The sequence below is a fragment of the Sinohyriopsis cumingii genome, chromosome 6, assembly GCF_028554795.1.
Source record: "Sinohyriopsis cumingii isolate HCF-2022 chromosome 6, ASM2855479v2, whole genome shotgun sequence".
NCBI classification, from domain to species: Eukaryota; Metazoa; Mollusca; class Bivalvia; order Unionida; family Unionidae; genus Sinohyriopsis; species Sinohyriopsis cumingii.
Window position 1 is genome coordinate 158,081,104 of NC_142966.1, and position 15,840 is coordinate 158,096,943.

The 15,840-nt window shown below is 35.4% G+C and overlaps 1 protein-coding gene across 8 annotated transcripts in view; it reads right to left on the reverse strand.

Annotated features, from left to right (window-relative positions):
- LOC149798369 (uncharacterized) overlaps positions 1 to 15,840 on the reverse strand; it is a 153,611-nt gene that overhangs the window by 43,279 nt on the left and 94,492 nt on the right. For all 8 annotated transcript variants that reach the window (XM_089963513.1, XM_089963516.1, XM_089963510.1 and 5 more), the window contains 5 exons: positions 13,101 to 13,191; positions 11,077 to 11,266; positions 9,751 to 9,831; positions 7,920 to 8,089; positions 183 to 1,014 (listed from right to left, as the gene is read on the reverse strand). In XM_089963513.1, coding sequence (XP_089819639.1) covers positions 183 to 1,014; positions 7,920 to 8,089; positions 9,751 to 9,831; positions 11,077 to 11,266; positions 13,101 to 13,191 — 1,364 coding nt within the window. The remainder of the gene's footprint in view (positions 1 to 182; positions 1,015 to 7,919; positions 8,090 to 9,750; positions 9,832 to 11,076; positions 11,267 to 13,100; positions 13,192 to 15,840) is intronic.

Here is a 15,840-nt window from a genome sequence, read left to right on the forward strand (position 1 = left end):
ATTGTGTTGTATTTCAGTACATTGGAGATAATCATTTTAATCATAAATTTCAATTATGATGACCACAGAAAGTTGAATAAAATCAACAGATAGTACAAAATGTTCATACACACCATGAAAACATTGGATCTAAATAATATGCATATTGTTATTATATTTTACTGTCCATTCCAACAATTTACCTTCTTCCTCTCCATTGAAGGACTTCCATTTGTTTTCTGATTAAGATCTTGATAAGAATCTTGCTCAGAGATTCCATCAACAGGTGCTTGTAAAGTCACTGTATACGTACTAGTCTTTGTCACAGAATTATCATGGGGCGTTAAAATGGCAGGATCTGTTGATTTCTCATTTACTGCATGAGGGAGTTTAAAATTCCGAGAATCAATATTATCTTTATTGTCCTTTTTCTTTAAAAATCTAGACTCATTAACAGTTGTCTCATATTCCAGCTCCATTTGTGAGCTATGCTTCTCATCTGAACTCATTTCCATTTGTTCTGTCTGAGAATCATTATGTGAATTCACTAATGGAGCTACTCTGAAATCCGAAAATGTACTGTTATAGTGTCTGGAATCTGTAAATGACCTTCCTTGACGAGGTTCAACTTCAGAAACTGGTTTGCTATGTTCAACATTTAATTTATTATCCAGCACATTTACATTTGATGCACTTTTCTGAGAGCCACGTTTTCCAGACTTACTAGACTTGTTCCTTGCTGGAGTTGTAGTCCTTGCTGTGGTGGATTCTTGCGTAGTTACATTACTTTCTAAATGTCCATTTGCTTTAACACTATTTAAAGCTTTTGCTTTGTCATCATTAGATTTGGAAGAATTGTTTGCTTGTTTCACATATTTACTACGCTGGGCCTGAGGTTGAATGTAGTATTTTTCCTCTTCACTTATGTCCATTTTTTCTTCTGACATTTCAGCATTTGACTGTTGATCCTCCTGTGTAATTTCTACATCAATTTGTACGCCAGTTCCTGGGCGGTTTAAATTTTTTAGATTTTCACTGAAATTGTAAAGAACTTTTTAATTAAAAAAACAAATGTCAAAGAAGAAGAGCAAAATTGTTTTTATTTTTTTGTAAAGAATGAAAAAATTCTTCAACTGATATTTTCTATTTTTCTGTCTCTAGGATTGGATAAGCATGTTCAAATCACCTTTAAGTACGTAACATAAAAATGAGCAGATTGCTAATTCACATGACAAAATTTTTGTCCACATCATTTTAATATTTTGAGTGGCAAAATAAGGAAGGTAAGACAACATTCACTTGTAGCATAATGGAAATATATGACAACAAGCTTAATTTAAGTGCTTAAAGACACATAAGTGAAGTGTTTATAAACATTCTTAAAACAAAGAATGTAGCGAGATACAAATGATCACTACATAGCTTATATAGTAGATAAAGACAATAATGTTTATTTGTATCTCTACATTCCTTAAATAAACTTTTCTAAACCACTCTTGATCCCACTAACTCGTAACTACACATCCCTATGTGTCAAAAAACTAAACTGCAAAAATTGGCACTGACAGCATTATGTGATGACAGATGAGGGTCTATATGGTTTGCAGCTGACAGCATTATGTGATGACAGATGAGGGTCTATATGCTTTGCAACTGACAACATTATGTGATGACAGATGAGGGTCTATATACTTTGCAGCTGACAGCATTATGTGATGACAGATGAAGGTCTATATGGTTTACAGCTGACAGCATTATGTGATGACAGATGAGGGTGTATATGCTTTGCAGCTGACAGCATTATGTGATGACAGATGAGGGTGTATATGGTTTGCAGCTTACAGCAGTAGGTGATGACAGATGAGGGTCTATATGCTTTGCAGCTGACAGCATTATGTGATGACAGATGAGGGTCCATTTGGTTTGCAGCTGACAGCATTATGTGATGATAGATGAGGGTCTATATGCTTTGCAGTTGGACTTGACTTGTAAACAAATAAATATGACAGCTAAATATGGCAGTGAGTATTAGCTTGTCTCCTTGCTCAACTTCTGCTCAGAATAATGTTTTATCAAAATTTTTCTTTTCAAATCACACAAAACTGCAGATTTAATATGAGGATAAATTGTTATTTGTCAGTGACCCCATATGGAATGATATAAAATCAGAAGAAACCTTTCTATATTAACAGCCTGCATTGAAACTAAGTCAGGGTAAGTTTTTCTATTGGCTCTGTATCATTCCATATTGTGTCACTAACAAAGCATGAAATGTATATATCCCACCGATGACCATAACTACCTCTTGTCACATTGTTTTCTTATGATTTTTGTACGGAGGCAAGCCAGGGAAATCTTGAGTGACTTAAGTATACAAGTTACATGACGTTGATCATGACTTCGCTTCAGCAATAAGTATGTACTTTTGTATGGAGGCAAGCCAGGGAAATCTTGAGTGACTTAAGTATACAAGTTACATGACGTTGATCATGACTTCGCTTCAGCAATAAGTATGTACTTTTGTATGGAGGCAAGCCAGAGAAATCTTGAGTGACTTAAGTATACAAGTTACATGATGCTGTTCGTGACTTTGCTTCAGCAATGAGTATGTACATTTGTATGGAGGCAAGCCAGAGAAATCTTGAGTTACTTAAGTATACAAGTTACATGACATTGTTCATGACTTCACTTCAGCAATGAGTATGTACTTTTGTATGAAGGCAAGCCAGAGAAATCTTGAGTTACTTAAGTATACAAGTTACATGACGTTCATGACTTCACTTCAGCAATGAGTATGTACTTTTGTATGGAGGCAAGCCAGAGAAATCTTGAGTGACTTAAGTATACAAGTTACATGACGCTGTTCATGACTCACTTCAGCAATGAGTATGAATAAACAAGATGGCCGCTATCGCTTAACCGGATTGATGTAGCTGTTCTGTTTTTTAGTGCCGTTTTCGTGATATTTGTGCTTGTTGCCTGTTTTCATCTTTGTTATTGTGTTCATTATGTACTGGCTGTTAAATTCGTATGTGTTTCTTCATCTCCTTGTTTTGGAAACGAGAATAATTAGACTTTTTCTCAGCTGTCTTGCTCCACTGTTTTTGAACAAACCGCCATCACATGATACTTGCCAGTCAACCCGTTTATGCTACGATGGACCCTCATTAACTGCTTTAAATGTTCACTCCTTAGCTCTCCACACTACATTGTGCTCTAGACTAAACGAACTAGGACTACATTCATCATTACCTAAATGTAAACAGAGGCGAAAAAAGAAACGTTGTTTCAAAGCTGGCCGGCGTAGAACAGGAAGAAGAATTCCAGTTATCTCCTTTATTTTGGCACAACCATTTAAAAAATCTTCGACCGTTAATTTAGATAACCTAATTCAAATCCCAATTAATTCATCAACCTTTGTGTCAACTATCCAAGAAATACCTCTGCGCATTGCATTATTCAATGCCCAGTCAGTAGGACCACCGGAAAAGCGCACAGAAATAGTTAATTTTATCAACAACCAAAATGCTGACATATTTTTCGTGACTGAAACATGGCTAAAAACATCAGGCGATGAGCCCAAGTGTGCGGATCTAACATCCACTGGTTACTCCATCAAGTCGTTCCCCGGTAATTCTCGCGGAGGTGGAATTGCTGTCATCACGAAGAACTCCATGATAAAACATCTTAACTATACCACAACATTCAATTTCGACCACACATCGTTTGAACTAGTACAAACCACACTCACACTGGATCAAAGGTCAGTCCATTTTTTCTGCCTATACCGCCCTCCTCCTAGTAGAAAAAACAAGCTGGCTGACTCTCTCTTTTTGGAGCAGTTTCCAAATCTCCTGGACTATGGAAATTCGATAGGTGGCAACCTGATTATTCTTGAAGATTTCAACTTTCACTTTGACTGTCCCGGAAACTCAAATACATCAAAACTCACAGATTCCATTAATGTTTTCAACCTCAAACAGTCAGTTAACCAACCCACTCATAAACATGGTCACATTTTAGACTGGATTCTTCATAGACCTGATGATAACATTCTACGGTCTTCCCTGGTATCCCATGACCTTGCATCAGATCACCTCTGCATTATATGCTATCTTGACGTATCAGTCCCTAACCCTCCACCTTTATCTGCTACTAAGAGAAACCTCTTTATGATAAATAGAACCAAACTAATGCACGACATCCAAGCTAACCTAACAACTTGCTTACCTCCTACCGCAGAAGAACTCAATAACTGTCTGCATTCATTACTTGACAAACATGCCCCAGCTACCAAGTGCAGAGTATCAATTCAAAAGTGTTCTCCATGGTATAGCAGTGTTAGGGACCAGCTTCGCACTACTATAAGAGACCGCCGTAAAGCTGAGAGGCTCTGGCTTTCCACCAGACTCACTATTCATAAGCAAATCTATGAAATCGCTAAGAAAAATGTCACAAATATAGTCCATGCAGCGAAATCAGCCCACTACACTACTAAGATCATGGAAAGTTCCACCTGCAAAGAGCTCTTCGAGATTACTAACAAGCTAATGTTAAGGAACAAATCAACACCACTTCCAACTACCTTCTCTCCAGCCGACCTTCCGGACATGTTTGCAAATTTCTTCTGTGACAAAGTACAAACCATTAGAGATAAGCTGGACACCACAATTTCAATTGACTCGTCATCACCATACAGTTGGGATACAGAATTTGAGCGGCAACCATCAGCAGCATTTGAACCTGTCTCTATGGATTTTGTACATACAATCATGATGAAGAGTGCACCAAAGTCATGTGAACTTGGTCCAATTCCAACATCACTGCTGCTTGAGTGCTTAGATCCAGTATTGCCTTCACAAACTGATGTTATTAATAGCTCTCTCTCATCTGGGGAATTCCCATCATTTTTCAAAATTGCCATTGTAAAGCCTCTGCTGAAGAAACCAACACTCGAGCATAACGATTTAAAGAACTACCGCCCAGTTTCTAATCTCCCATTCATTTCAAAAATCTTAGAAAAGGTTGTTCTATCCCAGCTTGTATCTCATCTAAATTCAAATAGTCTTTTTCGCAATGTACAATCTGCATATCGCCCTTGCCACAGTACTGAAACTACTCTTCTAAAAGTAGTTAATGACATTCTTTCTGCGTTGGATAGCGGAAAGATTACAGTCCTCACCATCCTTGATTTGTCTGCAGCATTTGACACAATAGACCATGATATATTATTTCACCGTCTCCAGCATGTATTTGGCATTCATGATACAGCCCTACTGTGGTTCAAGTCCTACATGGTCAACATGACACAAATTGTATCTGCAAATGGAATACACTCCAGCCCAGTTGATCTATGTTGTGGTGTTCCACAGGGGTCTGTTCTTGGACCTGTTGTCTTCATTCTGTACACTCACTTGCTCTCAAGTGTCATAGATCATCATCCAGTGGCTCACCAATTGTATGCTGATGACACCCAAATATACAAATCTAGCCACCCAACTGAAGTTGATGCTACCATCCAAGGTGTAGAGAGGTGCATTTCTGATGTGAAATCATGGATGACTTGTAACAAGCTGCAGATGAATGATGATAAAACTGAGGCCATTCTGATCACAACACAAAGACTTTCTCATTCACATCCTTTACCTCAAACAATAAATATCAGCAATGCCAACATTAAATTCACACAATCAGTAAGAAACCTAGGTGTTACTCTGGACAGTACTCTCACATTGCACCAACATGTCATGAACATATGCAAGGCTGCATATCTTGAGCTGAGACGCATCAGCTCAATTTGCAAATATCTTTCAGTTGATGCCACTAAAACACTTGTGTGTTCATTAGTACTTTCAAGACTGGACTATTGTAACTCAATTTTGTCTCGTTCATCTCAATATCTACTCCAGAAACTTCAAAAAGTTCAAAACACAGCTGCTCGGATCATACTTAGAGTACCACGATCAGAGTACACCTCCCGCTGCTCTGTACCCTACACTGGCTATCCATTTGATCCAGAATCAAACACAAAATTTGTTCTCTGTGCTACATTTCACTGTCGGACTCTAGTCCAACATACCTATCTGACCTCACCCATGTGTACACACCAGCAAGATACTTATGCTCCTCTTCTGACAATCGTATACTCATTATTCCCACTATGAAAACAAAGTCATATGGACAGCATTCTTTTGCATACCAGGGCCCAGCAACGTGGAATGAATTGCCCACTGAACTTAGACACAAAGACACAGTAATCACATTCAAGAGGGCTCTCAAAACTCACTTATTTTGACTGCAAGAACAAACTTAAAGATCTAATAATGTTTCCTACCTGAAATATTCTCAGCATGTTTTTTATTTTTTAATGTTTTTCTAATTTCATGTTGTTTGTTTTTGTAATAATATTATTATGTTTCTTATCTTATAGGTGTTGTCTAATGTTGTAAAGCGCTTAGAGCTTCTAAAGATTTGGCGCTATACAAAATCCTCATTATTATAATTATTATTATTATGAATTTTTGTATAGAGGCAAGCCAGAGAAATCTTGAGTGACTTAAGTACACAAGTTACATGACACTGTTCATGACTTCACTTCAGCAATGAGTATGTATTTTTGTATGGAGGCAAGCCAGAGAAATCTTGAGTGATTTAAGTATACAAGTTACATGACATTGTTCATGACTTCACTTCATCAATGAGTATGTACTTTTGTATGGAGGCAAGCCAGAGAAATCTTGAGTGATTTAAGTATACAAGTTACATGGCGCTGTTTATGATTTCATTTCAGCAATGAGTATATACTTTTGTATGGAGGCAAGCCAGAGAAATCTTGAGTGATTTATGTATACAAGTTACATGACACTGTTCATGACTTCACTTCAGCAATGAGTATGCACTTTTGTATGGAGGCAAGCCAGAGAAATCTTGAGTGATTTAAGTATACAAGTTACATGGCGCTGTTCATGATTTCATTTCAGCAATGAGTATGTATTTTTGTATGGAGGCAAGCCAGAGAAATCTTGAGGGATTTATGTATACAAGTTACATGGTGCTGTTCATGATTTCATTTCAGCAATGAGCATGTATTTTTTGTATGGAGGCAAGCCAGAGAAATCTTGAGTGATTTAAGTATACAAGTTACATGGCGCTGTTCATGATTTCATTTCAGCAATGAGCATGTATTTTTGCTACTGACTGAGCATAGTGTCATATCCAGTTTTGACATGATATGCTTTCACAGGTGAAAATGCACGAAACTAGTTAGTGGTGTGGTTAAAAATTGCAAATGTTCATTTCCCATAATTACCTGTTAACATGATCACTATAGTCATTTCTTAACCTGTTAAAATGATTACTATAGTCAATTATTTGTATCTTTTAACATGATCACTAAAACATTTTTTTACCCGTTAATGTGATCACTAAAGTCATCTTTTAAACTGTTAAAATGATCACAGTAGTAATTTTTTTAACCTGTTAACTTGATTACAGTAGTCATTTTTTTACCTGTTAACATGATCACTATAGTCATTTTTTTAACCTGTTAACATGATTACAGTAGTCATTTTTTTTACCTGTTAATATGATCACTACAGAAATTTCTTTAAGTATTAGCATGAACATTATAATCATTTTTTAACCTAACATGATCACTATAGTCATTTCTTTTGTCAACGTGATCACAGTAGTCATTTTTTCTACCTGTTAACATGATCACAGTAGTCATTTTCTTACTTGTTTACATGATCACAGTAGTCATTTTCTTACCTGTTTACATGATCACAGTAGTCATTTTTTTAACTGTTAACTTGATCACAGTAGTCATTTTTTAAAAACCTGTTAACATGATCACTACAGTTATTTCTTTATCTGTTAACATAAGATCACTATAGTTATTTATTTACCTGTTAATATGATCACTATAGTTATTTATTTACCTGTTAACATGATCACTATAGTCATTTTTCCTCTTCTTACTACTACTGTGAGAATTGATATGTTTGACTGGCACATGGTTTCTGTTTAGCAACCTCTCTGTCTGAAAAGCCTGGTGATTGAGGGCCTCCTCAACTGTACAGCGTTCACTAGGATTCAGCACAAGACTTTTCTAAAATGATGAATAATAAGTCGTATATAGATAATATATGAGATAATGAGTCAAAAGTACACTGAAACTCATGTTAGTAGATGCCTCTGTATAAAGGACAAATCATATAAAACAATATGAACCCCTTTCCCATATTTTACTTTTAACATCAACCTCAACACAAAGGACACCTGTCCACAAATGACAATTTTGCCTGGTTCCTTATTAGGCTCACCTCTTTAATGATTTTCATTGACATAGGGGATGATCTAGTAAAATTACAGTCATAGGAATCAGCTGGTTTGAACAGGCATCTGTAGAGTCAGCTTTTCTAGCTTTAACATGACTAGATCTAAAATTTGGACTCAAATGTTTTCTTTTTGGAAGTGGGGAGTATTTCATCACCATGTAGCATGAGTCCTAGCTGATTCTGCCAATTTCCTGAGAAAAATTCACTTATTTCCATTTGATTTGAGGTCCATGGAGATGCATTCATCATGAACAAGAGTAAAACAGACAACTTTACACACAGCAAAACACAACAATAATTCATTTACATTATTCATGAATCAATGATATTTATTTGTGGAAGTTCAGGTTTCAGTGGGGGAGTTCTGGCACCTAACTAATTTCAAATTGTGTGACAGATAGTCAAATTTGCATGATTAGTGCATTCCCATGTCTGTCAGCATCACTGATAGTACAGTAAGGTACCTGCTTTACCCACAATGCCTTGCACAAATTACCCACACTAACTTGCAAAATAGCATATCCGTACTGGAATTTGTGTCTACTATCACCTGCTACAAGTTATATTTCTAAAAGATCGATATAATATGCTATTTTTTAAAAGTACAAATATCAGTAATAAAATTTTCACATGCATCAGACTCAAATGACTAAGGAATATACAAAAACAAATATCACAAAGTAAAGTCTAGGAATGCAACTGACTTGTATTGTGTGATGTCATGTGTGTGCAGTACACCACATGACATCATGGATTTCTATAGCAATACTGCACATGTGCAATATAACAAAATGCTTCATTCAAAAAGGTGACAAGAAATTTTTTGTTTTATAGGTGACTTGCTTCTCTAGGCAATTAAAGTTCTCAATACAGGTTGTGAAAAGATATTTTTGTGTGCAAATTTAAACACAGCAATATTTTGTAAATATTAAATAATGCCCATCACAGTTTAAGGGAAACTGCAATTAGACTTCATTTTGCTCACACATTTTGTTCCATATCAATGTTTTAAAATCACCTACTTGATCCTTTTCAAATGACTTTGCTTCAGTCAGCCATTTTAACACAAGTTGTTTGTATATTTAAGCATGAATTTGTACTACATTTACCTTTACCACAGTCTAAAACTTGCTGAAATCAGACATGGTCTAAGGAATTTCTGCTTTAGAAAAATAAAAACTAGCACAGCACATTGCACATGAAAACCAGCTTCACTGGTCACCACTATTCAATTTGTCAACAAACAAAAAAAAATGTCTGCCTCATATACAAAAGATAATGGTGACTGAATGGGTCTTTATCAACTTCAATTACTAACAAGCAGAAAAAGGAAACTATGTCTAGGCACTTAATACACGATAATGTAAAATGATAATTTTTAGTCAATGCAAAACAGGAACATTGATTACATGAGGAATACAGGTGGACTTACATGCATAAAGTCAATGAGAATGCTGGTCAGAACACCCTGATAACGTTTTTCTAATGTCTGTGGCTTGGTAACAGAAGGGAACTGAAATAGAAAAATAAATTATTGATCGTATGTTTATATATATATATGTTTATATATATATATATATATATATATATATATATATATATATATATATATATATATATATATATATATAATACTAGTACTGTAACCACTGACACATTTTTTATAAGTACCATGTGATGCTATCTTAATGAACATATGTACAAAACTGATGAAAAGCAATGTTACTTTGAACCACAGGTATCAAGAAAATTCTCCAAAACAATTTTGGAGGATATCTGGTTACTGACACCAGGGTAAATCCAATTTACATACAGTCATGAGAATGTACATGTTGTGTATCCAGAAAATGGATGCCATATCCACATGCTATGATGTGTCTTATACCCAATTAGTAACCGTCATACTCGATAAGAGAGATTCCAACAATTCAAATAAAAATCTATGGTTCAAAATTAGATAATGAAAGCATGAACAGCATAGTCAGTTGATAAAAATAGGCTGTATTATATCGTGCGCATAGGTGATGTCAGTTGATCCCATTTAAAGTTTTGCATCTTGTGAGAGCCACTGATATAACATACACACTCAAGATGATACAGCTTTCCTGATCATGGTGACGTATATACTTGCTTATAAGTCGAGTCCAACTGCAAATAGCATAGACTGAGATCTGGCACTGCATAATGTACCAGCAGATCTTGGTCTATGCAGTTTGTTAGGCGTATTCAGTAGAACAAACATAGACCCTGATCTGCTGGTGCATTATGGAATGACAGATCAGGGTCACTGTTGTTTGCAGTTTGACTCAACTTATATGTTGTATGATACTATATTTATAACGTTTATATCTCTTCACAGTTTTCATATATGTATTTACCATGTTCAGAAAGGTTACAAGCCATATGTATTTACCATGTTCAGAAAGGTTCCAAGCCATAAGAAAGTTACACAAATTACATCAGTTTCTTCTCATCATCAATGACAATCTCTTTAACAACAAAATTCTACATGTATTGCAGTGTAAGAGTTGAATCTGTAAGCTGTACAATGATACATGAACAAATAACAAAAAGAATAAAAAGTAATTAATGTCAGAAGCATAGTTGGAAAGAAATTCAAGAATATAAAATTTAAATTATTTTTACTCCAGAAAATTGTAAAATTTGAACAACTTTAAAATTATCAACTGATATACATGTCTACTGGTCTTAAAATAGGAGCAGGAAAAAAAACTCATTCAAAAAAACTCTCATCTACCTTAAGTCCTGAGAATCTGGAGTTACTGTAGAAAAGCTGCATTTGATCAGGAGGCAGTGGTCCAAGAACTTTCTGTATGATGTAAAGCTGGTCAATTTCACTCTCTCCAGGAAACAGGGGCTGCCCATCACTCAGCTCACCTAGAATGGTGCCTATTGACCACACATCGACTGCCTTCCCATAGGGAGCACTGTCATGTAAGGAGGGAAAATAATACTTAAAACTTCAGCTGCAATACCATATTACAATGCTAAACTGAATGACTTGGGCACAACATTAATCTTTTATCACAATGAGATAATTGCAGCCAGAAGGTACTTTATCACTAATTTGAGCTGCTGCTGTCACATTTTGCACTGCAAAATAATTTCTATTCCAAATTGCTACTTAATAATTTATCCTGCCTTCTCTTTCATATTGCTCTAACATGGCATCTATTGCAATAAATGTCCCTGTTCTACTAACCCCTGTCCCACAGAGGACAACTACTGGAATCCAATCATCCCCTTGTCTCTGACATTCTCAAACTTCACGATGCATCTCAAGTAAAGGGAAAGCATTATCAGGGACACCATGCTCTGGCCAGGAGAGAAACTCTAAAATATTAACATCTTGCTACCAAAACTGTTAAAATTCCAGGTTTTACTACAATAAATATCTTCTAATGCAAGATGGTCATGGCTTACAACATTGTGAAAGACATTTAGCCTTGAAAATTAATGTCTGATTTTTGGCAGGATTTTCATTAAGTATAGTACATCTGGATGCACACATGTCATGGGTTTCATGGATTGGTTTGGTATTTAGGGTACAGCAACAAAGTAAGTTATTTGGTGTCGAGGCAATCCAAGTAACATGCCTTGATCAAAGGTACATCATGGCAACTGACCTAGGCTGATTCAATGATAGGGTTCAAAACTTCCTTCTTTCAGTAATGAATCTAGCACACTAACCATGGATCCACCACTGCTCCCACCTTCATTTGTCAACTTGTACAATATAATGAATGGCACTTTCAGATTAATCTACATCCCCATGCATGGACTGCAATGTCTCTCCTATGCACCATGATGTGATGCACTCAAACTATTTAACTTGCAAAAAACATTAACCCAAAAATGCAAATTCTAAATCTTAATGTTAATGTTGGGAAGTAAATATATATGTCTTGCTATTTGCCACTGCACATGAGGCAAAAATTAAATATTACATTTTATCACATAATTGGAATACTTTACATATAGTGTATACAGTTAATATAATATGCACAGTTTGATATTTTTGACACAACAACATGTTCACATATCACTCTATGTGATCTGATTGGTCCAAACAATGCCATGTAATTCTTGCACTATATACTCATTACTGACTGGCTGCAACTATGGGAATTTTTCTCATCCTGCCTTTTGGAGCAAATACAGTAGAACTTGTCTTGAAAGACCACCTCTTTGGCCAAAAAATTATGGTCTCTCAAGACAGGTTGCCTCTCATAACAGGTCACAGTGCTATATAATCAATAAATATGCGCACTGAGAATGTGGTATCTCAAGACAGGTGGTCTCACATAGCAGTAGTCTTTCAAGACAGGTTTTACTGTATTTGCCATTACCATCAGCATTCTGGTGGTCATTTATCTATTCAACTGCAGCCCAAGGGGAATTGGGAAAAAAACTTATGTTAGTTGGAATATGGCCAATTTATTCATGGGAGCTCATTGGAAATAAAACCATGCTGGGGACAATTGCTCCATCTACAAAATGTAAACAACATCCTCCTTTTGTCAAGTTCATCTTTTACTTAGTGAAAAAAAAAACATACAAAAAAGGAAAGCATAAAACTTTAACACTGAATTTAATCCTGGGTTGGCTGTACAAACCAAAACTGAAGGCATTTTCTTGAAAAAATGCACAACATGGCATAACTCCAAAAGTATAAAACAGCACAGAACAGACCTTAAGTCCTTGTAAATATACGTATAAATATTGTGAAGCACCATCATCAGCTAAAGAACTAGAACCTACCCTAGTAAGAGTTCTGGAGACCTGTACCACCTGGTGGCCACATAGTCAGTATATACACCTGTCATGCCTCCATTTATACTCCTGGCAAACCCTGTAACATGAAACATATACATATTGGTGTTGTTTTAATATTTATATGAAAATAAAGTAACCTGAAAATTGGTAGTGTTTCTACAGTAGAATTATTAAGCAAGGCTAACCATCATTAATGTAAATATCCTTACCCTTGCCTTTTCCAGGCACTATAGTTTCCAAATTTGTAATAATTTCCAATTGTACATTACATACAACAACAAGTTTGAACATAAAAAGCAGGTGATTCAATATACAACCATGACACTGTGAAACCGTTTGGATTACCCTAATTATCACATCAAATAACTGAAAGTTTTGGTAATTAGCAGCAATAAAAACAGCTGATATACTCTATATCTTGAATTGTGGAGTTTCTAACACAAATCAGTTTGCATATACAATATGCAAACTTCTGTCTGTGTGGGTTTGAGTCTCATGCTCGGCCAATGTGAGTATGAGAGAAAACTTGCCAGTAGCTTTCCATGGGTCAATTATTCTTTCCAGGGTTTTCCTGGGTCCATTCTCCATAAGTTATACTGGCCAATATGTATAGCCCAACATGTGCTGAAAAACACATTAAACCCACAACAACAACAATAATAATCTCCAATATGCAAGTTCCACAAGTTCTTATCATATCAGTTTTATTAAATTGATGTTTTTACCTTGGTAACCTTTTTTCAATGTACACAGTTCAGTCTTCAAAGCATTAAAAATAACTATTTAGTGATTAAATTCCTGAACCTGTTTAAGTGAGTTGGTTTGCTTGCATGTTTGTGGGAATGGTTGCCAAATATGGAGTTGTACATCTGAATTCAAGATCTTTTCAAACATTTTAATTGAGATATGGCTTATCATTAATATTTTCTGAGGTGAGAAAATCAGAATAAACGTAGATCATATCAGCAACACATTCTGTTGTCACAGACAATCTTTACACTGTCAAATAATTGGTATTTGGACACACCCCAATCTGGGTCATGGTCATAGAGATCAGCTTCTAGCAATAACTGAGATGTATCAGTGTTTAATTAGTTTACTTTGTGAATACCTTTTGTCCATTCAAACAGAGTAAACAAGATGATATATATATATAGCAGTTCATGAACTTGACTGGAGTTGGAATCAATAGGATCATATCATTTAGGACTGGAGATATTGCGGTTCTACACACATTTATCACCAATGGCTGTATAAGTACACAAACTGACTGATATTGTTTGACAAACAAAAAGGAAAAAACAAACACCTGAATTGAAATCAGAATTCTTTAGTCATAAAGTAGAAAAATACTTAAACATTATCATGTAAATATTCTTCACAGGCAAGCAAGGTTATAAAGCAACCTACTTTACATATCCCATTTCCAATCAGAACTCAATTTGTCAGGTGCATTCAATATACAATTCCGACAAATGGGATATTAATTTTCCAGACTAAATATTCAGGACAAAATTCTAATTTTCAAAAGGACATAAAATATCTAGGCACAATGAAAAGTAATGTTTTATAATGATTTTATATTTGTATCAATCAAGGTAGTTTCTTTAATACACTATATTTCAATCAATCATGGTAGTTATGGAATACAAAGATTTCAACATCAAAATAGAAATAACTCATAATACCCATTCAAATTATTAATGTATGCAGTGAAGTCTGGTGTCCCATTGAAATGTATACACTAAATGCAATGCTTCCTGACTATAATCTCATGCATAGGACTCGTACATGTGTACTACAGACTAGTAGTCCAGCCATCTTATGCTAGGGTACTTTAATAGCAAGAATGTATTATAACAGGGTATGTCTCATATACTAAACAAGCAAATACTGCATGTTTTGTGGTGTAAAACCACATTATAACTGACTCTCATTTCCTAAAAACTAAGAACCAAAGTAAATTTAAGTAGTCATCATAAATCTAAATAATCGTTTAATGATCGATGGATTCCATAATCAAGCCTGCATGACAGGATAAAGGGTTGTGGTATACTGAGAGGTCTCATAGTGAGGGACTATTACATCCGATTTGTCTGCATTTTTTTGCATGACAAGATATGGAGATGTGGTATACCGAGGGGCTTCATAGTGAGGGACTACTGCATCTAAGTCTTTTTGCATGACAGGATAAAGGGTTGTGGTATATTGAGTGTTTTCATAGTGACGGACTACATGTCTTTTTTTGCATTAAATGATAAGCAGTTGAGGTATTTTGAGAGGTCTCATTGTGAGGAACTAGTGCATCTATGTTTTTTTGCATAACAGGATAAAGGGCTTTGGTATACTGAGAGGTTTCATAGTGAGGGACTAGTAAATGTCTTTTTTGTATGATAGGATAAGTAGCTGTTGTATACTAAGAGATCTCCATAGTGAGGGACTACTGCATTAATGTCTTTCTGCATAACATGATAAGGGGTTGTGGTGTATTGAGAGGTCTGTTAGTGAGGGAATATGACATAATCATATTATACTTGACAGAAAGACTCAAATTACATATTTTATTGCAATGTTATTCCCATATGCATTATATAATGAATAGTTTATAATATGAACTGGTACCAAAACCCTCTGTGATTAAAGTACATGCTAGGGCCTCTTTACTTCAGTTTTGTTTTAACTAGTTAATGCTTGTTCTGCTTCCAGCCAAAGGCATTCTGTTTAC